Below are 27,173 nucleotides of genomic sequence, written 5' to 3'. Positions count from 1 at the left end.
CGAGCATGTTGTTGCATTATGTGCCAGTGAGTGCTTAAAAGTCTATTTTTTGTTGCCTGATTTTAAATGTAATATAATTGCATTGCTAACTGATTGCATTTTATACATGAAGGGATTGGATGCAGCGAGGAACATGCTGCAGAGGTGGCTCATGCAAGGTACGAGGAAAAGAAGCTACATGAGCATAGAAAGCAAGCTGGTCGCACAGTTGAATCACCGATTGTGTTGTCTGATGAGGCGGAGGAGGCTGAGGATGACACTGGTAGACTGAGTGAGCTCATCGCTCTACCAGAGGTAGGCTTGTAGGCGGAGGAGGCTGAGGATGACACTGGTAGACTGAGCAAGCTTATTGCTTTAGCAGAGGTGGGCTTGCAAGCGAAGGAGGATGATGACACGTTCTTCACTCAGGCCGTAGAGGCCGCTGATGAAGCGGAGGCCGCTTACTATAGGCAAAAGGCAGATTAGGGCAATGTAGGTGAGCCTAGCCATAGCAACAGGGTTATGGTTGAGGATTGGTACTTGGACGATGAGTTGCTAACTCAATATGTTTCTGAGTGAGAGTTTATGATTGCACCTTCTGTTAGTTCCATGCGTTATTAATGATCAATGTAGCTGTGATAGAACCGCCCAATTTATACCAGATCAAGTATGGTTGTCCCCGTTTAGCACGTTGACGCGCACATACTTTCACTTATATAAACCCGGTAGTCCACCGAGTGTCATGAAGGACCTCGGTAAATCAACATCACAACCAAGATCGTATGATTAAGCAAATACACATCACATATGCAGAGTTGCAGTGAAATAATATTACAATTGAGTTCACAAATAATAGTACAAGTTTGGGTTTCAAAACCAATTAGTGAAAACAACGTAGCTTTCAAATGATTACATTAATATAAGTTCCAAATACATTGCTAGCATAAGTGACATCCTCAGACAAAATCATATAGATGAGAAGTAAATACAGAGTCACCGAGCCCATTGGCGGTTAGCCACCATCTTCAGCAAGCCGAGAACTTTGCCTGCAATATGGTGGGATAAACCCTGAGTACTCGAATGTACTCAGCTTGACTTATCCGTCATAAACCAGAAATAAAGTGACACCAAGGATTATACAAGGCTTTATCGGTGGATCTTGCTGGACAACCTCTTTGCATAAAAGCTTGAGTAATCATTAGCATTATTAACCTATACTAGCAGTGACTTTTAGCCATTTCCTACCATCTATATTAGCACCTATACTAATCAATCACTTGATTAAGTTGCAAACAATAATAACTATATCAGGTATTTCATGGCTCATCATCATCATTTAACCATATCTTTAAATTTAGTGAATCTACGTTGCCGCTGCTCAATCAAGTTCTCACTATCCGGGAGAGACGATGATTCGAATCGATTCCTATCCAGCTGGAGGGGTATTCCTAACACAAACCTAGGTCTACCAGCCATGGTAGCCTTAGATCACCTTTGGTACAACTCAGGAATTGCGGTTCCGAGCAGCGCTGCATTCTCAAGGGCGACACTCTACCAGAAAGTGCAGGACTTTTAAACACCTGATCCCTTGGACTCATGCTAATGTCCCCAAGCACATCCTTACTACCTCCAGAATGCGCACTTTCACTTCCTAGACTTTCGGCCTGAGTTGAGCTACTCGGCTTCACGGTCGGAATGAGTTATCCGGCCAACTAAGTGATAGGCATGCGTTCAACATGGCATGAGGACATACAACGAATCGGTCCTTAAACGACACAGACGGGGATAGATCCACACCCAAGACCTCCATGTCTTGTTGCTTCTCTATTGACATCCCACCCGGTCTCCATTTATTATTAACATATGGTTATTTCCACGATAGCAAATATAGCCAACTGTGCTTTGATATCCACCTATATCTCGCAGGTGACAGGAAATCACCTGACTTCTACCGGTCTAAGCATCGCTAAGCATACATTTGATCCTGGACCTACATAGGGTTCAAGGTATATTTCTAGACAAGGTAGTTCTATGCATCAAGTGGTTCCAATCAACTCTTATAACCTAATGCATCAAACATAAAGAACTCAAGTGATATTTATAAAAACGTGGGAGGCTTAGAATGCTCCGGGGCTTGCCTAGGATCCAACACTAGGTTAGTGTTTGTTAGACGACACTTGCTTGGTGAGCATCTCCCATCCTAGCACTTGTCCAGTCCTTCCATCTTTGGGATAGGTCCACCATACACCATCTTTGGGTTCGGTTCCAACATCCCATCTGGCACGTGGTTCATCTAGCGTACCTAATTGAGATGCACGATGCAAGTACATGAATGCGGGGAATGGTAATAAAAGATGCATCACATAAAAACATTCAAGACAAGCACACGGCTACACCACATGACATGAGTACTTAGAGAGGAAGCTATTCACATCAAGCCCAACATAGAGATAGCAAGTACATCAAGCATGGCATATTAGTTTACTTAAGCTCTATTCAAATCACTTTAACTTACCAAGTTTAGACAACCTAATATACAATTGCTCATCTTCAGTTAAGGTCCTAGCACCTGCACCTAAGCATTTGCTCAAGTTAGCCTAGCACCTAACAATCAACAAGAACAATGCTACAAAGTATTCACACAAGCACTCATATTTTAGCAAAACTAGGACTATACAGCAGCATAGTAAACTGACCATAAATGGAGATTTATAAATCCAAATGACATGCAACAAGACAATTTGGAAATCTTATGAAATTATCTACAATTCATATTTAATCATCCCAGCATGATTCCTAAGTTAAAAGGGTCAAACAGTCACATTTATCAAATCTGGTCCAGAAATTCTAGAGAACTACAATTTCTGATGACCAACTTAGAACAGTCATAACTCACAAAATATTTGGCCAAATGCCATGAAAATTTAACACAAGATGGTTAAGTGAGTTATGTATAAATTTCTTATTATCATCTTAAGATCATTCTACAGATAACAAGGTCAATCAATCCAATGAATGAATCTCTATCTAAAACATGGATAGAAACTAATATGCCACTTTAAATAGCTATAAATGGAGTTATACATGCCCAATAAATATGGTTCTAGACTTTTTAGAAATCTTAGAAAATTATAAACAACTTTGTTGTAAACACCTAAAGCTAATTCTACTATTAAGAAGGCCCCATAGTGCCAACAAGGAAATCCTCTCTGGGTTTGGGCAGAAACAGCCACAGAGATTTAAGCAAGTATAACTCAAGATCTACTTAACCAAAAATCATAATATTTAGCTTTTTGAAAATATTAATAAAATTACTACCACTCATGTATTATCATAAATTCATGATTCATAACTTAACTAAGCCAATTAATTCAAATATGCAGGCCTATTTAGAATAGGAGCAAAGCAACACAGGACATTTGTTATTTTTATAGATCTTAAACTATCAATTTTAAACTCCTGAAATTTTTACCAGGCATCAACCATCACATAAGTAACATGCCATAAAAATTTTAAATTTAATTGAGCACTACTACTGCAGTTATGAAATAGACAAGTAAGACTAGCATTCAAACCCTAACCTGCATAAATCTATTTTTATAGCAGAAACTTTAAACTAAAGCATGCCATATTATAGATCTACTGCATAGAAAATTTTACAAGGATTCTAAAAAGTCTTCATTTACTATTTTATGATTTTTCTACTAATTACTATGAATTTTCAAAGCTGATCATTCAAATCTGTAAAAACCAGAGAAAAGGAAAAGTAAATCTTGCATAGGGAACCCTGAAGTTTACACAAATTTAAACCCAACAAATAGATCTTTTATTGCACTATTCATATGAGTCACTGATTCATCACTTAACTCCCTCGCTTTATCCTTATTGCTGTGTGAGGTCCTTCTTCTTCCTTCCCTCGACGGTAGAGCAGGGGAGCGGTCGGCTCGTGGCTCCGGGCGGCTGAGGCGGCGCCGACGGCGTGCTGCTGCAGGCTCTGGCTAAGGCGGATCTAGGCACGCCTCTAGGTGGCCACAGCATGGACTGAGGTAGCCTGTGGCCTGCCGGCCACGTGAGCAGGCGGAGTGTCGGTGGCTGCTCCGACGGTGACGGCGCTACGACGGCCGTGGTGACTGGAAGAGGGGCACAGGAGGGGCGTTGCACGACGAAGAAGGTGGTGGCGCACGCGGTAGCGCATGCGGGAGCTCGGGGCAGTGGAGACGCGGTGGCATCAAGCTCGGCCAGCCAGCCATGGCAGCCGTGCTCCAGCACTCGCGCGTAGGCGCTGGAGAGCGAGGGAGGGAGCGGCAAAGCGAGTGAGGGAGAGAGGGAAGCATGGCGTTCACTTCAGGAGGGCGCAGGGATGCGACAGGGGGTAGATCACGTAGTAGTGGCATGCGGCAATGGAGGGGCGCGCTCGGCTGCATGGTTGCCATGAAGACAATTCATCAAGTACGTGGTGTGCGTTGCTGTGCCCGACTTGGAGTCTATTTTTGGCATATTCGGTGCAGATTCAGACCTTGGCACCAGTAGCAAAGTTGCTCTACTCTGGATGCTCTACAAACTTGATTAAGGGGTCACATCCATTAGGTCTTTGAGACAATAGTTAATTAGCATCCAATTAGCAAGTGTCAATGCATTGACAGTGACAAACAAAAGTCCAAATTACTGGTCCAAACTAACTCAAACGAGTGCCATCTTTTTACATGCTCTTATTCATCATGTACACTCCAACTTTTATCTTTGGACCAAATAGAGTTGCTTAACAAAATTTGGAGAACACGGAATGCCAATGGCGATGACAATGGATTCTAGACTTAAGAAAAATTCTAAGTACTAAAAACAGTTGTCGATTCAACGTTTGAGCCTCGATTCGCCTTAGTTCCAAGTTGATCTGGCTCTTGGTCCAAAAATAAAGTTTGTTCTACTCTACTCAAACTTCAGCTTTTATTTAAGGTGCAACTCCATGCAAGCCCTATAAGTGATTGGTCAACACAGGACAAAGTAGCATCATGGTAAAGCTTAAATCCAAGTTTTAGACCAATTGAGGTATTTTCTTGTCCTCCGCTCAACACGAACCCTTCATGACTTTTGTTGTAGAGTTCAATTAGAGTCATTTGGGCAAGGTTTAAAGGTTTGGTTGATGATCTAGAATTCCATTCACTTTATAAAACAATTTAGGCAAGGACATAACTTGTCATTTCATATGACTTCTTCATTCCAAAGTTCATGAAACTTTTCCATGGATCAATATAGATGGATATTGATGCGAGACACATGAAACAAGTATATCCAGCATTACTCAAGCATACTTTTAGAAAGGGCAGCATGTAAGCAATGGTGCATGGTCCAAGTTTAAGTGGTGGCTCATTTTCATATGTTTGACCTAACCTCTCCATCACCACTTAACATGCCATGGTTGAATTTAAACCCATTGCTTAACTGGTGACAAACACCTAGGGTGTTATAGTAGCTATGTACTATAAATTCCATTGTGTTGTCTTATATTCCATTTGAACTATTGATGTATTATACCCATGTATCATATACTCGGATTACCCATGGTCGATCTTAAGTGATCCCATCTGTTTATATCATGCGTCGAGAATTTCTAAAACGAACATAATCGAGTGAAATTATTTCGAATACAGCACCATAGCCCACTGGTTCTACCGCGCCAAAGCCCAGGCCTTGCCGCGCCATAGTCCACGGTGCGGCAGTGATGCGCCATAGCCCATGGCGCGGTAGTGACGCTGACAGAAACTGACCAGCCTTAATTGAGCTGTTGTCGGTGTTGTAAACAACTACAAGTGCTGTCATGACCGTGCACAATGTGAAATGAATATAAAGCAAACAAATGGATGATAAGTTGCCACATAACATTTTCATTGGTTTATGAGTCTGCAAGTTTCAGATGACAATATTCGTTCGACATAAGTTCAACGTAACGAACTAAGTCCTAGGAATGTAAGGATCCCTCGAACGCGTCTTGGAAACCTTGTTGTCCGGTGGAAGAAGGGGGTAGTCGTACTCCACCTCAAGAAAGGGGTACATCTGGTGTGGCGTGGGAGGGGACATCCTGTTACAAATTGATAAACAAAGGGTTAGAGTATTCAAATTAACAATATTCAAATTAACATTATGTATCATTGCAAAATTTGAACAACTTATTATGCAATACGAACACAATATGAAAGCACCTACTGCCCTCGTCTTCTATGGCTGCTAGCCTTGTGACCAGATTCTTTGCAAACGGAGCAAAGATTCCTGCCATGGGTCTCATTGAAGTCTCCTCCGCCATACATGTCTTCACCGTACCCTCTCATAGCGTCCATGTTCCCCTTGAGTTGCTTCTTCTTCCTTCTACCCTTCCCTACCTTCATTAGATCTGGATGTGGCACATAGTCATAACCATTATAAGGTGGCCACTGTGTCGGGTCAAGGTATGGCTCGAAGCTCGTCTCTCAAATACTAACGGTGTTCAAACAGAGATACAAGGGTGACATATATGTCAGATCCTCATAGTTGTACCCTCGAACCCTGTAGGCCGTGATCATATGAGAGCAAGGGGCATGCATGATCTAAGGAACATTGCAACTGCACTCTACCTTTTCAAGATCAACATAGTAGTTTTGTCCACCATAACGTTCGCCGCCCAAGCTTGTGTCACCCTTGCCCCGTACACTAAAGATATGGCGGCGGGGTCCATATGGCTTGACGGTGTGCTGCTTGGCCAATTCCTCTGCCTCCTTCAAATGTTCAGCTCTGGCCTTTCCAAAATGCCCCTGCTTAGCTATATTCCTCTGCGCAAGTTCCCACCTCTTGACAAAATATTCGTTGCACTTATGAAAGGAGAACTCAACAATTCTAGACAGGCAACGATCAAACTTCGGTGAATACACGGTTGAAGGACTCTAAGGAGTTAGTGGTCATGATGCCATACCTGAAACCCCCGTCATCATATGCTAACGCCCACTAAGCCTTCTGTTCCATCTGCGTCTCTAACCAAGCATTTCCCGCTTCATTTACCATCTTGTCTAGTTCTCTCTTTGTCTCCTTGAACTGGTGCTCTGTACATACACAACATAGAGCCTTTACCTTGTCACATACCTCCTACTTCCGCTGACGCTGCAAAAAATTAGCGGCAAAGTGTCTCATGCACCATGTATGCACTAGAGGTGGGAACCCATCTATATGCTCAGCTACAACATTAAGAAGCCCTGCGTGATGGTCCAAGATCAAACATATAGTGCGAGATGGGCCAAACACTTGTACATGTAGAAACCGAATGAACCATGATCATGATTCATTGTTCTCTCCCTCTGCCAAAGCAAAAGCCTTGGGTACTATCTAGTCCTTAGGATCAATAGCAGCAACCATCATCAAGGTGCCCCTATACTATCCTGTCAGGAAAGTGCCATCAACAAGTACAATTGGCCGACAAAACTAGAATGCATGTTCCGTTTGCGCGAACGACCAGAACACACAATAGAGGACATGCCTCAATGGGTCCTGAAAACACATCCCTCTAGTGTCCACAAACCATTTCAAGCTAGGGTTGTAGTAATGCATTGCACATAAGATGCGGGGCACCCTGTTGTACGCTTCCTCCCAACTACCCCATCGAATCGCTAGGGCAATTTGCTTAGCACGCCAAGCCTTTCTATACTTCACATTGTACTTAACGAAGCTAGCTATGGACTGTTGTAAAGAAGACACCAAAATGTCCTTATTGTCATCAACGAGCCCTAATATACGATGGGCAAGGTAACGTGCAGTGAGCTACTGATGATTTTCCTTTCCCCTATTGTCTTGGCAAGTGTGGGGTTCAACAATTTTAGTTATCCTCCACTTGCCATCACTCTGTCTCTTTCGTGCATTTAACCTCCACATACAACCATTTTTGCATATCATGTGGTACCTCAACTCCTGGTCTGAATGAGTGATGGTGTATGGCCTATGGTGATACACAACATAGTCCTGAAGGGAGAGCTTCATCTCTAACATTGTATTGAATATCATCCCCTTCCTAAGGGTTTCTTTCTAATGGTCATACAATGATTTCCTACACATCTAGAGACTGGTGTCACAAACTACCATATTCGTCATGCTGACATCCCTATAGTTCAGAACGCCCCTGAAAGGTACGTTCATCGACCTTAGTTGCTCAAGCTCAGTCGCTGTGTAAGGTGGTGGTGGAACATACTGCTGCGCTTTGCTAATTCTAGCCCATGAATCATAGGGGGTATCATCTGCTGTCAAATCTGTGACTAGTCTACCCTGAGCCTGGACACTATGCAAAACCTTAGTTGGTACTGGTAATGGCATAGTATGAACCAGTACTGGCATGGCATCAGCCGGTGTAGGCATAACATCTATACCTCCTTGGTCATCATCAGAATCGTCTGAATCACTGCTAACAACATCACCGATCCTATCCTTCTCCTCCTCTTCCTGTTCAAACTCATTCACATCGAAGTCATTGCTTATACTGCCTACTGTAGTTGTATGAAACTGCTCCTACGTCAACTGACCATCTAAATCTATGTTATCCTGAGTTGCTTCCCCTTCGATCCCTAATTCTTATTCATTGCCTCCAAAGCCATCAATGGACGGGCCGTCCTGAACACCCTATACCCATTCTCCACCACCACCTCAGGCATGGGCACATTGGAACCTTAGAGCACCCTAGTGTAGCGGGACCAGTGAGCAGGGTTGCACAAAGGCATGAGGACATAGTGTGCCCTAGTCTTTCTAGTATCAAACCTCCCCTTCTGAAAGGGTCGAGATGGCAACTAGAGGGGGGGGTGAATAGTCCTTTTTAAAGCTTAATCACATTGGCTAACCGAAACAAGTGCGGAATTAAAACTATCGGACTAGCCAAGACTACACCCCTCTATCTATGTTCACTAGCACCTTACAAAGATACTAATCAAGCAACAAAGGTGCCGGGCTAGCTAGAGCTCTCCTAACCAATTCTAGAAGCAAGGTCACATAAACCTATGCCACTAGTACTTTAAGCAACAAGGGAGCTCCTACACATGCTAGTAAGCAAAAGCACAAAGCCAGCTAAGCTCACTAGCAATGCTCAATAACAAGGCAACCAATGCCAAATTAGAGAGCGCAATTACTTAGCTACACAAACTAAGCAATATGACTAACAAGGTTACACAAACCAAATTAGCCACGCAAGGGAGCTACTTCTATGCTACATAAGCAAGAAGGTAACTAGCAAGCTACACAAGCTAACTAATTACAAAAGCAACAACACAAGCTCAATGTATATGAAAGTAATCGCAAGCTTGTGTAACGGGGATGCAAACCAACAGGAAGAACAAGGTTGACACGATGATTTTTCTCCCGAGGTTCATGTGTTTGCCAACACGCTAGTCCCCGTTGTGTCGACCGCTCACTTGGTGGTTCGGCGGTTAATTGGTATCACCCGCCAAGCCCGCACGTCAGGCGCCACAAGAACCTACCCCGGAAGTGAGGGTAGCTCAATGACACACTTTACTAAAGTTGCTCTTCATGGCTCTCGTGGGGCGAGCACAATGCCCTTCACAAAGCACTTCTCCAGAGTGCCGCACAAGCTTCTTGCGGGCTTCGACGGAGACCACCACCAAGCCATCTAGGAGGTGGCAACCTCCAAGAGTAACAAGCACCACCGGTTTGTAACTTGATCACCTAGTGCCACTCGATGCAACCTCACAATGCAATCGCACTAGAATCGCTCTCTCACACAATCGAATTATCACTATCAAGTATATGTGAAATGGAGGGCTCCTAAGCACTCTCAAGCATGGACACAAAGTCTCCCAAGGTGCTCAGCTCCAGCCATGGCTGAAGGCCACTTCTATTTATGGCCCCAAGGGTTACACTAGCCGTTACCCCTTCACTAGGCAAAAGTCGGGCTGACCGGACGCTCCGGTTGTGTTGACCGGACGCTGGACCTCAGCGTCCAGTTGCCCGATGATAGCCACGTGTCACCTGCGTTCAATGGCATTCTTCCTATCTCAACGGTCATCTTCTGACCGGATGTAGTAGCTTCAACTGACCAGACACTGGACCCTCAGCATCCAGTCGTTTACAGTAAGGTACCGACCCCGACCAGACGTGTCCGGTCGGACGTGATCGGACATAGCCCTAGCGTCCAGTCACTCTCTAGCGATACTGCTTCGTCCGACAATAGGACCAGACACTACCACCAACGTCTGGCCACCTTCAGAGCCAGTGTCTGGTCGACTGACCGACGCTGCACGCTGACTGCCACCACTGACTGGACGCTAAGCCTCAGCGTCCGATCACTGTGTGACCAGTGTCCAGTCCACTCTGTGAGACCCTATCTTTTCAGAACAGGGCGCTGGTGGCACTGTTGGACTGTCCGCACTCTACGGGCGGACACTCCGCTGGTGGAGTTCCGAACCCTTCACACCCCTGTTCCATCACCGAGTTGATCCACATCAACTCCAACTTCATCTCCTTTATAAATGTGTCAACACCACCAAGTGTACACCATCATGTGTATGTGTGTTAGCATTTTCACAATCATTTTTCAAAGGATTAGCCACTCAACTTGCCACGCCACTCAATCCTAGCGATGATGTAAAGTTAGATCACTCGAGTGGTACTAGATAACTGATATGCAAACAAGTTTGCCCCTCTTGATAGTACGGCCATCTATCCTAAACCCGGTCATAAACTTCTCTACACACCTATGACCGGTGAAATGAAATGCCCTAGGTTATACCTTTGCCTTGCGCATTCCATTCCATCTCCTCCTATGTCGATGCAACACATGCACCAACACGATCAACAATGATATGATCCACTTCATATCATCACGTGATCATATTGGTTCATCGATCTTGACTTCACTTGCTCTTCACCGTTGCCATCGTCCATTGGCGCCAAGTCATGCTCAAGCTTCACCGCCACATGGTCCATCACTCCAAAGCCTTCGACTTGCTCTTCACGCTTGCAACCGATCCATCAAGCCAAGTCTTGTCTTGATCTTCTCCACCTTGATCACATGACTCAATGTCATGTCTCATGTGCATTTAAGCTCCTTCATCATCACATGCGTGAGCTTTGCAACATCTCTAAGCTATTTTCACCTTCATGGCATATGTTGCTCACACACATGTACCTGTGGACTAATCACCTGTGTATCTTACATAAACACAATTAGTCCACCTAAGTTGTCACTCAACTACCAAAACCAAACAAGGACCTTTCACCTTCAGTGTGAAATCACCACCAAACTCTGCATTCAAACAAACACAAAGGTCGTTGAAGCTAGGAGGTTCATCAAACCATTCCAATTCTTCTTCCATATCCTCAAATATACCATCTTCTCTCCCAACACTTCCTCCATATAAAACTCTAACACAACAATCCATCTGCAAAAGCATTTCTAGAAACTTCATCAAGTTGTCGAAATCGTCGTACGTAATGTCCATAGTAATATTAATACATATTCTAACTATAACTATACTAACTAATCTAATATTAACATCTATACAATACAACAACTAATTAGACTAAATCCAATGTATAACTAGACTCAATAAATGTACTAACTAAACTACTTAACTTTACTATCTATACTAACTTACTATATTACCTATACTAACTAAACTAACTAACTATATTTTACTAATTATACTAACTCTATTAACTATACTAACTACACAAGGGGAGTACCTCGCGGCAGCGACGCTTGTCCTCACGGCGGTGGCGCGCTAGACTAGGCCAGGAGGCGCGAGTGCTGGCCTCGGTGGGCGCGGCGGGCAGCCATCATGCGTGGCCGGAGGTGGTGGCGTGCCGGCGTGCGGGCGCGGCGGCCACACCGGGCGGCCGACAGTCGTGCCATGCAGGCGTTCGTGGCGCGGCCACCGGTGTGCTCGACGGCGGGCAGGGCCGGCGTGCTCGACGGCGGGCTGGCATGGGCAGACGCGGGCACAGCGGCCAGGCACAGGTGGGCGGGCAGGCTGCTCGGGCAGGTGAAACTGGCCGCAGGGTTTTTATACGGCTCTACCGCGCCACGAATCAGGGTGCGGCACTATCACGCCAAGATCGATGGCACGGCAGGCCTCGCCACGTCAACCGTCAGCCGGTCCGGTCGTTGCCACGTCAGCCCCCTGCCGCGCCACCATGCATTGCGCGGCACAGGCCTTTGGGCGCGCTATGGCAATAGGCGCGATCAAAAGTGTTAGTTTTGAAAATAAAAAATAGACAGTGTTAGATTTAGAACTAGTTTACAAAAAGTGTTAAATTTTTTTTAAAAAAAAATTCTTGGTCGCGGCCCAGTGCCAGCATCCGGTCACTCCGGAGCCAGCGTCCAGTCACACCTAGTGACCTCTATCTCTTCTCTTTTTATCCCTTTTAACTCAAACTTCTTCTTTTTTGCAAATGTGCTAACACCACCAATTGTACACCACGATGTGCAAGTGTGTTAGCATTTTTACAATTATTTTTCAAAGGATTAGTCACTCTTTTTACCACGTCACTCGATCCTAGCAACGATGCAAAGTTATATCACTCGAGTGGCACTAGATTACCGATATGCAAACTATTTTGCCCCTCTTGATAGTATGGCCGTCTATCCTAAATTCGGTCATGCACTTCTCTACACAACCTTTGACCGGTGAGATCAAATGACCTACAAATATACATTTGCCTTGCATATTCCATTCCATCTCCTCCGATATTGATGCAACACATGCACCAATTATATCACAAATGATATGATCCACTTCATATCATCACGTGACCTTGGTTCATCGATTTTGACCTCACTTGCTTTTAACCATTATCTTTGTCCATCGGCGCCAAGTCTTGTTCAAGCTTCACCGTCACGCAGTCCATCACTCCAAAGCCTTCAACTTACTCTTCACGCTTGCAACCTATCCATCAAGCCAAGTCTTGTCTTGATCTTCTCTACCTTAGTGTTGGCGGTCCTTAACTCAAATATTTTTCCCGCCAAAGTGCATTAAAATGACAACATTCCATGCTACGTCATAACAAACTATTATTTTATCTAACAAGTTCCACGAGTTTTGGTACTCTCACTTGTTTTGCAGGATATTTAATTTTCCACAAAACAAAACTATCTAAAATGACAAAACGGAGTACACCATTGCGAATAGCACGTCGAGACGATCAAAATGGATATATTGTTTGCTATATTTGGAGATCCAAATAAATAGATATCAAATCCGCAAATTAAAAAGGAGCGCTGACGTCACCGCTGTCGCCAGCACCCCAACAGTGGGCCATGAGTGGCCCAGCTGACCCCACGGCTGCAGCCAATGCCGGAACCGGGATAGGAGGAGGCAGGCAACAGGGCCAGCCACTGCCCTGGCAACGTGTGGCACGGTGGTTCCCCTCACGCGGGAACGCGCGCGCTGGCGGGGCGCGATGCCGCTCGCCTAAGCCGGGCTAAAGGACGCGTGGCAGGCCTGGATTGGAGGTGCGATGGCGGTGGCGCGGTCCAGCGCGATCTGCGTGGATTTGGCTGGCTAGACCGGCCGGTTTGGCCCGTGTTTTGGCCCAGGAAGCCGATTGCCTTCCCAGTAAATGTAGACAGCGCACAGTTTTGTCGGTTTAGCGTCGGTTCAAGGCCCAGTAGACTGGTTTTCATTCGGTTTTTTACTAAGGTCGGTGGGGGAATTAATTTGCCGTGATCCTATGCTCCAGCACCGACTACAGGAGGTCGGCAACTCCCCAGGTTGCCTAAAATTAGAGGAAGGGAGCTAGGAATATTCCTCCCGTCTCCGCTATAAATAGAGACCCTCTTCTTCACTTGAAAACACACCTACACACAAGAACTTTATTTCTTCATCCTATATTTTGTAGTAGTGTCCCTCTAGGTGTCTCTCATCTAGTTGTAGTATAGAAAATAGGAAAAGAGGCAACACGAGAGCTAAGGGGGAGCCAGGTCTGTCGAATCCTCTTCGACTTTGTACCTCGGTGGTTGTAGCTGTTCTTCTATCTACATCCAGAATATTACTCTGGTATTTTTGGCTTATCTAATTAATTGAGATCAGTATTTATCTCAAGTTTATTCATCGGATTTCCGCTTGCATCAAGTGCTCTAGTCTTTGCAAAACTAGAGTAGTAATCTATATATTAGGCGTGGTGCTTAGTCTTGCGATTACCTAGAGTTGCAGCCAATCCCACGGATAATTGTGGTAGCCCCAGGTGGTGACAGTCCTGACGACTAACGTAGTCCACCACGTTCGGGTTGGGGTTTGTAGGACCGTAGTCGGAGCTTCCTAGCCCCCTTCACATCGTAGTCCGTGGCTAGTGTTCTGATGTCTCGAAGGGAGTAACCTTGAAATAACCTGATCCTTGATTCTTTAAGATTGGCTAGGAGACCTTAGAAAATTCCTCTCTACCCACAAAAACATCATTCTTATCTTTTTATCTTTGGTCGAACTTGATCCTTAAATAGTATACTTCGCGTTCCTCGTGGAAATCGATACCTTGGAATACTCCCGAGTAAAAGCTACAACGGTATCCATGCGCTTGTGGATTTATCTGTTTGCGTTAACAAATACCAACAAGCTTTCTGGCGCTGTTGCTGGGGAACAGTAGCTGTGCTAGTTTCGAACCAAGTTCGTCCATGTATCATTCTTTTTCGTTTACCACCACCATATTCACCTTACCACAATCATCTTTACCACATGGATTCCACTCCTATATATAAATTCTTTGCTCTAAAGGGCGAATTGTTGGAGCCTCCACAATCATCACATCCTATCCTTACATCTGGCTATAAGCTTCGCCCTGCTTTCATAGGCATGGTTTGGGAGCAAACCTTCTCTGGAGAAGAAGGTGAAAATCCATATGACCACCTTCGGGACTTTTAACAAGTGTGTTCATACCTGAATATTTCTGGCATGACACATGAAACCTTAAAATGGAAATTGTTTCCATTCTCTCTTTCGAAGAGGGCGAAACAATGGTATGCTCATACCATAAGAAGTGTAAATGGAGAATGGGATGAACTTTGAGGCACATTTTGTCTTGCTTTCTTCCCTATTTCTCAGATTATCACTCTTCGTCTCGAAATTCTTTCCTTTCAACAAAAAGAGAAGGAAACTTTAGGAGCAGCTTGGGCAAGATTTTCAAGTTTGAACATATCTGGCCTAGATCTATCAATACCTAACCATGTCCTTTTACAACACTTCCATCATGGCCTTAGCAAAGAAGCTACCCTTTAGGAGGGTCGTTCTCACATAAATCCGTTAGTGAAGGGAAAGCCATCCTTGATAAAATCCTTGAATACAACCCTTACACTAACATCTATGATGAATTCCTTGAAGAGGAAGTCAAACCAAGCCCCGAACCAAAAGCGGAGGCACATGCAACCGAATTAAAACTTCCAATTCATCCTTCTCATAATTTGGTTGCTGAAAAACCTCCCGATAAGGGAACACAAAACCAACTAGAGGATGATGAAAAGTCTCCTTTACAGTTTCCCTTTGAATTTGAGGAAGATCTCTTTGAAGATTATGGAAATACTTCAAAGTTGCCTGTCCAAGCGAGACCTATGGCACACACCACTCCATCTAATCCGCATGAAGAATCTATTCTCATAGAACACATCAAAAGCCTTTCGGCGGTCATGAGTTACGAATGGTTAAGGAAGCAGAGTTATCTCCTTATGTAGCTCGAATCACCTCTCCTTCAACCACGCTTTTGTGCCAAATTAGGGGGTCCGCTATGGAAATCATATCTAATCCTTCTGTCGGGTTAAACATTATTTCAAAGGCATTAGTCAAAACTCTTTATCCTGACACATCCTTAACCCCATCTCAAAAACTTCTACAAAGCCCATCAGGATCTATTCTTGAAAGCCATGGGGTCTTAAGGGTTGTTCCTGTCACAATCAACAACTCTGAGATATGTCTAGACTTTCACATTTATGACATCTCAGAGATTCCTCACTTGATTGGCAGACCAATCATGAGACTTCTACAGGAAAAACCACTATGAGGTCATTTAGACTTCAAGGTTGGGAATTCCACTATCAACATTCCTCTTGCTCATTCTGTAAACACAATAGTGGAACCCAAACCCGAACAAGACCCTATTGAGGAGCCCTGACGGCCGACGTAGTCCATCATGTTCAGGTTGGTGTTTGTAGGACCATAGTCGAAGCTTCCTAGCCCCCTTCACATCCTAGTCCGTGGCTAGTGTTCTGATGTCCCAAAGTAAGTAACCTTGAAATAACCTGATCCTTGATTCTTTAAGATTGGCCAAGAGACCTTAGGAAATTCCTCTCTACCCACAAAAACACCTTTCTTATCCTTTTATCCTTGGTCAAACTTGATCCTTAATTAGTACACTTCGTGTTGCTCGTGGAAATCGATACCTTAGAATACTTCTAGATAAAAGGTACAACGATATCCATGCGCTTGCAGATTTATCTGTTTGTGTTAACAAATACCAACACTTAGTCACATGACTCCATGTCATGTCTCATATGCAATGAGCTCCTTCATCACATGTGTGAGCCTTGCAACATTTCTAAGCCATCTTTATCGTCATGGCATGAGTTGCTCACACAAGTGTACATGTGGACTAAGCACCTGTATATATCACATTTAACACTTCCATCTAAGTTGTCACTTAATTACCAAAACCAAACAAGAACCTTTCACTAGCGCTCTCCACATTAGAAAAATAATATCTTTTTTTGTATGGAGTCAAATGAAGATACTTTTTATACCAAAGTTGTAGCTCTCAATGATATCTACAACTTTGTAGTCTTGAGTTTTTACATTTGAGGTCGTTAAGATGCTCGAGAAAATAATATAAAGCTTCAGCAGCATATTAATCGTGCATAAGGGCTTGTCGCCTCACAAAAATTATGTTTTTCTTTATAGGTGTCAAAATGAAGATACCTTTTATATCAAAGTTGTAGCTATCGACAAGATGTACAAGTTTTTTAGTTTTGAAGTTTTTCATTTGAGATCCTCAAGATGCTCAAGAAAACAATACAAAATTTACCAAATCTTACTTTTTTTAGAAAAAAATCATATGTTTCCATTTAATGTTGAATAAATACTTTTTTATATGAAAGGTTTAGCTCTCGATAAGATCTACATCTTTCATTCAAAATTATTTTTATGCGACATCAAAATAAGAAATATATGGTTTTCCTCTAAAAAGATAAGCTTTTGTACGCGATTAATATGCCCCTTAATTTTTCTATTATTTTCTTAAACATCTCAACGATCTCATACAAAAAAACTTCAGAACTAAAAAGATGTTGACCCAATCGATAGCTACAACTTTGATATGAAAAGTATCTTCATTTGACACCTATCAAGAAAAACATAATTTTCGTGAGGCGACAAGCCCTTGTGCACGATTAATATGCTGCTAAAGCTTTATATTATTTTCTCGAGCATCTTAATGACCTCAAATGTAAAAACTCAAAAGTACAAAGTTGTAGATGCGGCCACCTTCTCGTCGATGCGGCCGCTGATGAAGAAGTCCTCCCCGAAGCCCATGGTCTGCGCCATGGCCCCGAGCACTTGATGAATATTGCCCAAACCCTATTCCTCTCTCTCCAATCCATATAATGTGGGCCTAGCAATGGATTAGTGTCGACGAAATGCCATCAATTACCTTGCCATAGCCTCCCCGCTCTCCTATGTGACACAGAGACGCGAACCATTGCGAACAGTGTTTGTTCCAAGCCACCGCTACTCTCCCTTCACCCTTGCCTTACACGCTCCACAAACAATCGTACCCATGCCTCTCGTCTTCCCTTGTTCCATATCCTCATGGTCCTACAAGACAACCGCAATAGCTGGCAACCCACGCGTTCCTATTGGCCTCCCCGACACCTTCTCCTTTTGCTCTTTTACCACTCAACAAGAAATGGGGCCCAACCCCACCTGTCATGCCCGCACCATTTCCCCTTCCCCTTGTCCCTTTCTGGCACAAAGAGAGCTGGCACCACTCTCTCCCCCTTCTCTCTTCGTTCCTTCTTCCCTCCTTCCATCTATTCCTTCCTCCCTCCTTCCCTCCGATTTAGACCTCTGTCTCATTAAGAAAAAGCTAGATCTAGCCAATTATTTTATGTAAGGGTACAATGGTCATTTGTCCATTTTAAAAGGATAGCTTGGACATTGTGTCTATACCTAGTAAACTGAAGTTGAATCCATTTCCATCCCCAATATAAGTTGGACCACCACTAAAGAACACATTGAACGCGACCCCACTCAACCCGATGGATTTTTGAGCTAAATAGTCAAGATTTTCATATACTATCCCAAATCAACACACACGTTATATAATTATAAATATAATAAATAGTGGGAGTAGCAATTTTCCAACTATACCTAAAGTAGCATTGGGATCCTAAGGTAGCTACAGTGGGTGATTGTACCGTCCAATCTGAAATGAGCGGTCCAGAATGGAAGCTACAAAGCAAATGCTAAATTCCAAAAAGGTTTGTAGAGTGACTGTATCAACCGTGCATACACTACATTGACAGTGCCACAGAAGATCCAGTTCCAAACCTACTTAATGTTTTACTTCTGCTTTAAGTTTCTTGGCTATCACCTAATCTCTCTTGTCCCTCCCAAATTTCCCCAATGCCCCGTCGGCCCTTCGCCGCCATTGCCGCTGCCGCCGCCGCCGTCGCTGCCATTGATGTCGTCGATGTCGCCGCCACTGATCACATCTCCCTTCCAAGGTTTGCCTCCACCACCCAAAGAAAGGCACTTCTTTTAAAGTAACTTGTTGCGCTAAGTTCTTGCTATATATCCTGGCTACAGGGATGATATGGCAACCCAATCCAAGGTGACAGCGTCTAGATGCACCACTCAGGCAGAGATGGGCACACACACATTCGAGATCATCGGGTACAGCCTGATGAAAGGCATGGGCATCGGCAAATTCGTCCAGTCGGACATCTTCATCGTCGGGGACCACTCCTGGGCCATTCGCTTCTACCCTGACGGCATAACCGATGGCACCAGGATGTTCGCCTCCGTCGCTCTGGTACTGATGGACGAGGGCACTGAGGTGAGGGCATTCTATGATCTGTTTCTGGTGAACCAGATTAAATGTCGGTCAGAGAGTATTATGTGTTCCGAATCCACTGCAACCATGTTTGTCGCACGCAATTATTTTGTTGCAAGAGAAAGAAAGCTGGAGCTTCCATCAAATGGCTACATCCAGAATGATCGCATGAACATTCAATGTGATCTCACAGTCGTCAGGGATTCTGAGCTATGCAAAACCAAGGGGGGCTTCGAAATTCAAGTGCCACCCTCAGACCTATCAGAGCATTTTAGTAGGCTGTTGTTCTACGAAGAGGAAGCAGACGTGATTTTCAGTGTCCAAGGAGAGACTTTCCCAGCGCACAAGATTGTACTCGCCACGCGGTCCCCTGTGTTCAAGGCACAGCTGTATGGAAAGATGAAGGAGACCAAGGCGCGGTGCGTGACCGTGGAAGACATGCAGCCTGATGTTTTCAAGTACCTGCTGAATTTCATCTATACTGATGCGCTGCCTGTCTTTGATGATGACATCGACGACGATGATTACAGTGAGATGATCAAGCATTTACTTGTGGCTGCAGATAGATATGCCATGGACAGGATGAAGCTGTTGTGTGCAAGTGTTCTTGTCGAGAACCTTCGTGTGGAGACTGTGGCAACTACCCTGGCCTTTGCGGACCAGCATAACTGCAAGAGCCTTAGAGACATGTGCATTGAGTTTATGGCCTCTTCCGATAGGATGAGAGATGTTATGGCCACTCAAGGATATGCAAATCTCAAAAGAACATGCCCTTCTGTCATAGTTGATGTACTAGAGAAGACAAGTAGGTGCCGCAAAATATAGATGGTCATTTCATTACTTATGTGGAGTAGGCAGTTTAGTTCTTATAATTATGTCTTTTTTACTAGAGTACTATATGGTGACTAGCATTTGTGGATGGTAAGTTTAATTTTAATTAGCTTCTTAAATTATGTTGCACATCTTATCGAGCTACTGGATTAAGAATCAATGTTTGGCCATGTCACTGTCACAACTTTGTAATGCAGAACTGCAATGTCAGTAACAATAGCAAGTCGACGATGGAACACAGCGATGTTATCATAATGTCAATTGCATTATATTAAATTGACAGATAAATCTTTGTATGCAATCTTGCAGATAATTCTGAGGCCCATATGATGCAAACATGCCTTATTTTAGTTTATGTGCTTTATGATACATAGTTTTGTATTATAGCACACGGATACAACATCTTGGCGAATATATGGTTTTCATTGATAAACCATTAGAGTCCATGCAGTAGTGTAATTTTTGGGATAATCATGTTGATAGTCAATCATATCTGTCCTTTGAGGCTAATGTCAGCTGAAATTGGGTTATCTAGTTATTAATAAGTAGTCAAATTTCAATTAAACATAATGCAGAAAATGGGGCATCTCTGGTCTTAGTGTCCTAGATCTAGTACACTAAAATGCAAGTACGTGCACTGTTGCCGCTTGTTTTTCTGTTGTTTCCCTGGAATTGACATAGAAATACAATTCTCTTTGTTACTATATCATTAGTATCATGTAGATGCAATTCTATGATTTTATAACTAGCACGATGCAAGTTTTATTTGGAAACAAATTTTTAGTTGTCCAAATGGTTATTGACTTTATCCAAGATGGATCCAAAAGTTGTTGCGGTTAATGGCGTGTGGAGTTATTTTAGGACTGAAAATGAGAGTTCGCCTTGGTTTCTAGTTCTAGGAAATATGATTATCCTATGTTTGCTTGTCCATAATATGCAAGACAATTCCCTTGTTTAATTTTTATTGTTATGAACTTTTTTGGTAGCTATGGTTCAAGTGATTATGGAAATTGACTTTACTATTGGTAAGTGATTTTAGAAATTATTGTCTTGTTCGTAGAATCGGTTCCCATTCTTTTTTTTGGAAGGGTCGGCAAAAGTTTTGCCGAGATATATTAGTACGAGAAAGTTAAAAAATGGATGTATAGAATATTTACAAAACATGAGAACCCAAAAGACACAACAAAAGCACAACTAGACGAACAACGTCTGTCCACACAAGACTAAAAATACAGGCTTGTTATCCATCTTGATCATTTTCAAACGCTATGGAATACTGATGAATGTCTTCTTTGATTAGGTATCGGTTGTAGCTCTTTGTGCTGAAATGTTCTTCGGTTTCTTTGCTTCCATATATTCCACCAGAAATATATTAAGATCCCGTCGAACTCCTTTCTTCTGTCCTTATCAATTCTTCTCTTCTCCATTTTCTCCAACATTTGTAGACCGACTGTAAGTTTGTGCTCACCTATGGTGCTAAGTTCCATCCACACACTCACAAACTGATGATTGCCCAAACTCTTTTGTTGTAGGTGCAATCTTTGCATAGATGCCTCTGGATTTTCTTGTTCGTTATTACATAACTTACAAATTGGTTCTAATTCTCAAAGCAAACAAAATGCTAGTCCAATATATTCCCCCAACCAACAATGGTGCTTGTTCAATACATTCCCTCATCCAAATGGCTCCAAGTCATCATCCGATCCGAGTACGAGTGAATCCATGTTGGACGTGCTGTTGCCGAACGAGGCCACTCCCCCAAACCAAACACGCTGCAAATACACATAATGAGTCCTTTGGATGTTATGGTGATTCGAACAACCCCAAAAGATACTTTTCCCATGAACACCACGGCCCACCCTGCCTTGCCCCCACAAAAATTCTAATCTAAGCAACTAAAAAATATAAAAAAAAAAGAAAAATGAGAAATTAAAAAAAATATACATGATTAGACTTAGATCAGATGGCAATGGAGAATTCCTCGTCGCGGGATGGCTCCCCATCCCCGTCCCCACGGTGAAATTTTTTCCCATCCCCATCAATGCCGTCGGGGGAGCGTTTCGCCCCATCCCCAAGTGGGATTAAATCCCTGCTGGTCCCGTCCCCGTCAGAAAGATCAATCAAGTCCGTCACAGTGAGCAAAAGCAAATCTAAAATCTCATCTAAAAAAATACTGCCAGTTCCGAGATGTGCATCGAGCAATACGATTTTTCCCACATGCTGATTGCCAAAGAAACGGAGCTAGTTCTCATCTCACAAAATACAAAGAAACTACAATGTGTAAACAAACAATATTACAAGAACCCTTAAATCACAACTCTTTTGCTTTACTTCTTGGATTAAGTCTACTTTTGACCCTCAACTATTGTGTTGGTCTAATTTTAACCATCAACTACAAAACCTTCTAGTACCGGTACCCCAACTGTCAAAACCTATGATTTTATAACTAGCACGATGCAAGTTTTATTTGGAAACAAATTTTTAGTTGTCCAAATGGTTATTGACTTTATCCAAGATGGATCCAAAAGTTGTTGCGGTTAATGGCATGTGGAGTTATTTTAGGACTGCAAATGAGAGTTCGCCTTGGTTTCTAGTTCTAGGAATTATGATTATCCTATGTTTGCTTGTCCATAATATGCAAGACAATTCCCTTGTTTAATTTTTATTGTTATGAACTTTTTTGGTAGCTATGGTCCAAGTGATTATGGAAATTGACTTTACTATTGGTAAGTGATTTTAGAAATTATTGTCTTGTTCGTAGAATCGGTTCTCATTCTTTTTTTGGAAGGGTCGTCAAAAGCTTTGCCGAGATATATTAGTACGAGAAAGTTAAAAAATGGATGTATAGAATATTTACAAAACATGAGAACCCAAAAGACACAACAAAAGCACAACTAGACGAACAACGTCTGTCCACACAAGACTAAAAATACAGGCTTGTTATCCATCTTGATCATTTTCAAACGCTATGGAATACTGATGAATGTCTTCTTTGATTAGGTATCGGTTGTAGCTCTTTGTGCTGAAATGTTCTTCGGTTTCTTTGCTTCCATATATTCCACCAGAAATATATTAAGATCCCGTCGAACTCCTTTCTTCTGTCCTTATCAATTCTTCTCTTCTCCATTTTCTCCAACATTTGTAGACCGACTGTAAGTTTGTGCTCACCTATGGTGCTAAGTTCCATCCACACACTCACAAACTGATGATTGCCCAAACTCTTTTGTTGTAGGTGCAATCTTTGCATAGATGCCTCTGGATTTTCTTGTTGTTATTACATAACTTACAAAATGGTTCTAATTCTCAAAGCAAACAAAATGCTAGTCCAATATATTCCCCCAACCAACAATGGTGCTTGTTCAATACATTCCCTCATCCAAATGGCTCCAAGTCATCATCCGATCCGAGTACGAGTGAATCCATGTCGGACGTGCTGTTGCCGAACGAGGCCACTCCCCCAAACCAAACACGCTGCAAATACACATAATGAGTCCTTTGGATGTTATGGTGATTCGAACAACCCCAAAAGATACTTTTCCCACGAACACCACGACCCACCCTGCCTTGCCCCCAAAAAATTCTAATCTAAGCAACTAAATAATATCAAAAAAAGAAAAATGAGAAATTAAAAAAATATATATACATGATTAAACTTAGATCAGATGGCAATGGAGAATTCCTCATCGCAGGATGGCTCCCCATCCCCGTCCCCACGGTGAAATTTTTTCCCATCCCCGTCAATGCCATCGGGGGAGCGTTTCGCCCCATCCCCAAGCGGGGATTAAATCCCTGCTGGTCCCATCCCCGCCAGAAAGATCAATCAAGTCCGTCACAGTGAGCAAAAGCAAATCTAAAATCTCATCTAAATAAAATACTGCCAGTTCCGAGATGTGCATCGAGCAATACGATTTTTCCCACATGCTGATTGCCAAAGAAACGGAGCTAGTTCTCATCTCACAAAATACAAAGAAACTACAACGCGTAAACAAACAATATTACAAGAACCCTTAAATCACAACTCTTTTGCTTTACTTCTTGGATTAAGTCCACTTTTGGCCCTCAACTATTGTGTTGGTCTAATTTTAACCATCAACTACAAAACCGTCTAGTACTGGTACCCCAACTATCAAAACCGTTCATTTTTTAGCATCTAGACGGGGACAAGGCTGTTTTGACTGAAGTTAAGTGGGTTTGACCACACCACGCTGGCGTTGACCTCTACCTAGGATGCTGGCCTGCATCTCAGCGAATGTGGGGCCCGCGAGTCACCCACTCATTCCATCCTTCTCCTTCCTCTTGCTCTAGCAGCTCCAGTCGAGCACGGGCGCCTCGCCCTCGCCACACAGCCGTGTCCTCTCCGCGGCAACGTCAATGGACTTGGCATGCGGGTAGAGATAGGTTGCCTTAGCTTGGAGTGGATGCAAAGCTTTGTACCTGGATCCAGCGGCTGCATAGCTCCTCGGTGTTGTTGCCGCTGAAGCCACAGATGTCAGCGCCGACCATGGGGATGCCGAAGATGCCGAAGCTGAGCACGGTGTTGATGGAGTAGCGGAGGTCGTCCCACGTGGCGGCGTTGTCGCCGGTCCAGTGCGCGGTGTACCATCCGGACCCCACGAACGTGGACCGGCTGAGCACGAAGGGCCGGCAGCCGGTATCGGCGAGTAGCGCGTCGTGCGTGGCGCGCGCCTCTAGGAATCTGAAGAGGTTGTGCACGTCGTACTCGCGCACGCCGCCGTAGTGCACCGAGGACGCCGGCATGGTATTGTTGTTGATGGGGCGGCGCATGCCGGAGTTGTTGATGCGGTACGACGGGTCGTCCAGCGTGTTGAGCGCCGGCGCCGACGGAGGGGCACAGGTCGAGGTAGAACGGGTGGGAGCCGTAGAGGTTGAGGTCCACGTTGGAGGTGGCGATGTCGGCGATCCAGAGCGTGAACGTGTCGTTGCGCTGCAGCCGAAACATGTGTTTGGTGTGCTCGCCCTGCCCGTATAGTGACGGCCGGCCGGACGCCGGCAGCGCCGTGGTCAGCTCTAGGTACCTGTCCTTGAACACCAACGCTGCGGAGGTGTCGAAGAGGACGTCGCCGCTGGAGCACTGGGAGACGGTGAAGCGGAACGGCGAGGCTTGCAGGGTGAAGGTCAGGTTAGACGTCGCCGTGGAGAGGACGTAGCTGTGCGGCGAGGGCGAGGCGCCCGTGCTCGACTGGAGCTGCTGCTGTCGGAGGAAGGAGAGGGAGGGAATGAGCGGGTGACACGCGGACCCCATATGTCACTAAGATGCCGTCATGCGTCCTACGTGGCGGTCAACGTCAACGTGACGTGGTCAAAACCGCTCAACGTCGATCAAAACAGACTTACCTCCGTCCAGGTGCTAAAAGTGAACGGTTTTGACAGTTATGGTACCGATACTAGACGGTTTTGTAGCTGTGGGTTAAAATTGGACCAACACAATAGTTGAGGAGGAAAAAAGACTTAATCCTTCCTTCTTTGTCTGGCCACCCACGTACACGAGGCGACTTCATGGGAAGGCACGACGGCATTGTGATTTGTCACCACGTCAGGCCATCTTTGGCCACCCACGCACACGAGGCGACTTCATGGGAAGGCACGACGGCATTGTGATTTGTCACCACGTCAGGCAAGCAACTTGGTCTGGACTCTGGAGTCTGAGTACGTCCGCATGTGACTGCGTGAGGACTAGAACTTGCGAGCTTGCTTGGCCAGTGGCCACCTGCTCGCTCCGCAGCGTGTACTCGTGCAGGAGGTTGCCGAGCGACGGCGGGTGGTCCGGCCAGAGTCTCAGCTGCCGCGCGTCGTACAGCCGGTCGCACCAGTCGAGGATCTGCTCGTCGGTGTCGACGCGGTCCCATGTAGTTACTCGCATATCTATCTCTAGATTTATGGCGTATATGATCTGATAAAGTATATGTAGATAAAATATATCTATATGATCTGATGAAGTATACGTAGATAAAATATATCATTATACTAGACCATCTAGGATACTATGTATGATAAGTATATATGTATACTTAGAGTATATGGTTATACTTATTTTATATGTTATTATCGTAGTATTATATAATATATTAAAAAATATGTGCTTTTTTCAAAAAAAATTATATAGTAAAGATTTGGAGTATCTTAATATTAGTATGTTAATATACTTAAACTGATAAAGTATGTATACATACGTAACGTGATTTTTTAATTATAGAAGTAACTACTCCCGAGAGTATATAAAATGAACCATATATATATATACTACTATCCTGTAGCTGGCTACAGAATAACTTATTCTGTAGCCACTTTGAGTTACGATAATTACTATGTTATTTTACGAGATTATAGTAACTCCTTACTAAGTGGTTTAATATAACGTTATGGTAAATATCCCCATGGGTTATAGTAACCCAACTATCGTAAATATGTATTTATATTATGGTAAATTAGTATATAAAATTATAGTAAATGGAGATGGCTACAGAATAACTTATTTTGTAGCCGGCTACTAAATAGCCTCTCCCTATATATATATATATATATATATATATATATATATATATATATATATATAATGGCCGTGCTATGCATACGTACCGCGAAGAGCCCCCAGGACTGGAGCGCCGCCCGAAGCTTGGCGACCTCGTCTGTGTCGCCGGGCTCGGCCAGGCGGCGCACGTCCACGGTGGGGAATTCCAGCTCCGGCGCCGCGCCGCCACCGGTTGGACGGTCCTCCTCCCTGAGCACGTACCGGCTCGGCGGCGCGGGTAGGCCGCCAGTGGCCAGCTCCTGCACAAGCTGCCCCTGAGCCTGATGCACCATGCTTTCTAGCTGCCGAGTGCTGGAACGTCTAGCTGCTAAGTGCCGGTACGTACACTTGTGGTTAAGATATTTTCCTCTCACTCGATTCACTTGTGAGTTCTCCCCTGTTCAGTACACAGTGGCCAGAGGCCAATTTATAGCAGGGAGCTCTCTTCTTGTCACTTATAGGGGCCCGTGACGTTTGGAGCTGCTGCTAGATAGATGCGTCCAAAAAGGTGAGTCATCGTGTTCGTCTTCCATTGAGATACTTCGAGCCTATCCATTTATTGGGCTCTGATATTTTTCTTTAGTAAGGAAAGATTTTTTTTAAAAGACAAAAAAAGATTTTATTAAACTTTGAAGACAATTAGACCGAGTTGATACAACCATCCTAAAACTACTCCCAGTTTCTGTAAGCAAATGCACACGTCTAACAACAAAACTACGCGTGTGTACATCAAAGCTTCACAATTACGCGTCTCGACATTGATGGTTATATCACATATTATTGAAAGAAA

General features: G+C 43.9%; 2 protein-coding genes across 3 annotated transcripts; one reads left to right on the top strand and one right to left on the bottom strand.

The window, feature by feature from the left end:
* Positions 1-5,966: 5,966 nt before the first annotated feature.
* Positions 5,967-26,773, bottom strand: LOC136525303 (uncharacterized). Of its 2 annotated transcripts, none has more exons than XM_066518307.1 (2): positions 26,452-26,773; positions 5,967-6,055 (listed from the first exon to the last, which is right to left on the bottom strand). In XM_066518307.1, the coding sequence occupies exons 1-2, from the start codon at positions 26,674-26,676 to the stop codon at positions 6,014-6,016; spliced, it is 267 nt and encodes an 88-aa protein (XP_066374404.1). In that variant the 5' UTR covers positions 26,677-26,773; the 3' UTR covers positions 5,967-6,013. The 2 variants fall into 2 exon arrangements, with proteins under 2 accessions (XP_066374404.1, XP_066374403.1); XM_066518306.1 differs by lacking the exon at positions 5,967-6,055 and adding an exon at positions 22,701-23,325.
* On the top strand, positions 18,310-19,848 carry LOC136528563 (BTB/POZ and MATH domain-containing protein 1-like). Its single transcript, XM_066521539.1, has one exon. It carries the CDS (start codon positions 18,784-18,786, stop codon positions 19,846-19,848), a length of 1,065 nt encoding a protein of 354 aa, XP_066377636.1. The 5' UTR covers positions 18,310-18,783.
* Positions 26,774-27,173: the final 400 nt, after the last annotated feature.

This window comes from Miscanthus floridulus, chromosome 19 (assembly GCF_019320115.1).
Source record: "Miscanthus floridulus cultivar M001 chromosome 19, ASM1932011v1, whole genome shotgun sequence".
Classification (NCBI taxonomy): Eukaryota; Viridiplantae; Streptophyta; class Magnoliopsida; order Poales; family Poaceae; genus Miscanthus; species Miscanthus floridulus.
This window is presented reverse-complemented; position numbering and strand designations above follow the sequence as displayed.

What these genes read in the sequence shown, in the direction of transcription:
- LOC136525303 (XM_066518306.1), bottom strand. Translation starts at nt 26,676, where the DNA reads ATGGTGCATCAGGCTCAGGGGCAGCTTGTGCAGGAGCTGGCCACTGGC. An exon ending in AGTCCTGGGGGCTCTTCGCG is followed by an intron (nt 23,326 to 26,451) that starts GTACGTATGCAT and finishes GTGTATTTGCAG; the next exon opens with CGTGTTTGGTTTGGGGGAGT.
- LOC136528563 (XM_066521539.1), top strand. Translation starts at nt 18,784, where the DNA reads ATGGCAACCCAATCCAAGGTGACAGCGTCTAGATGCACCACTCAGGCA.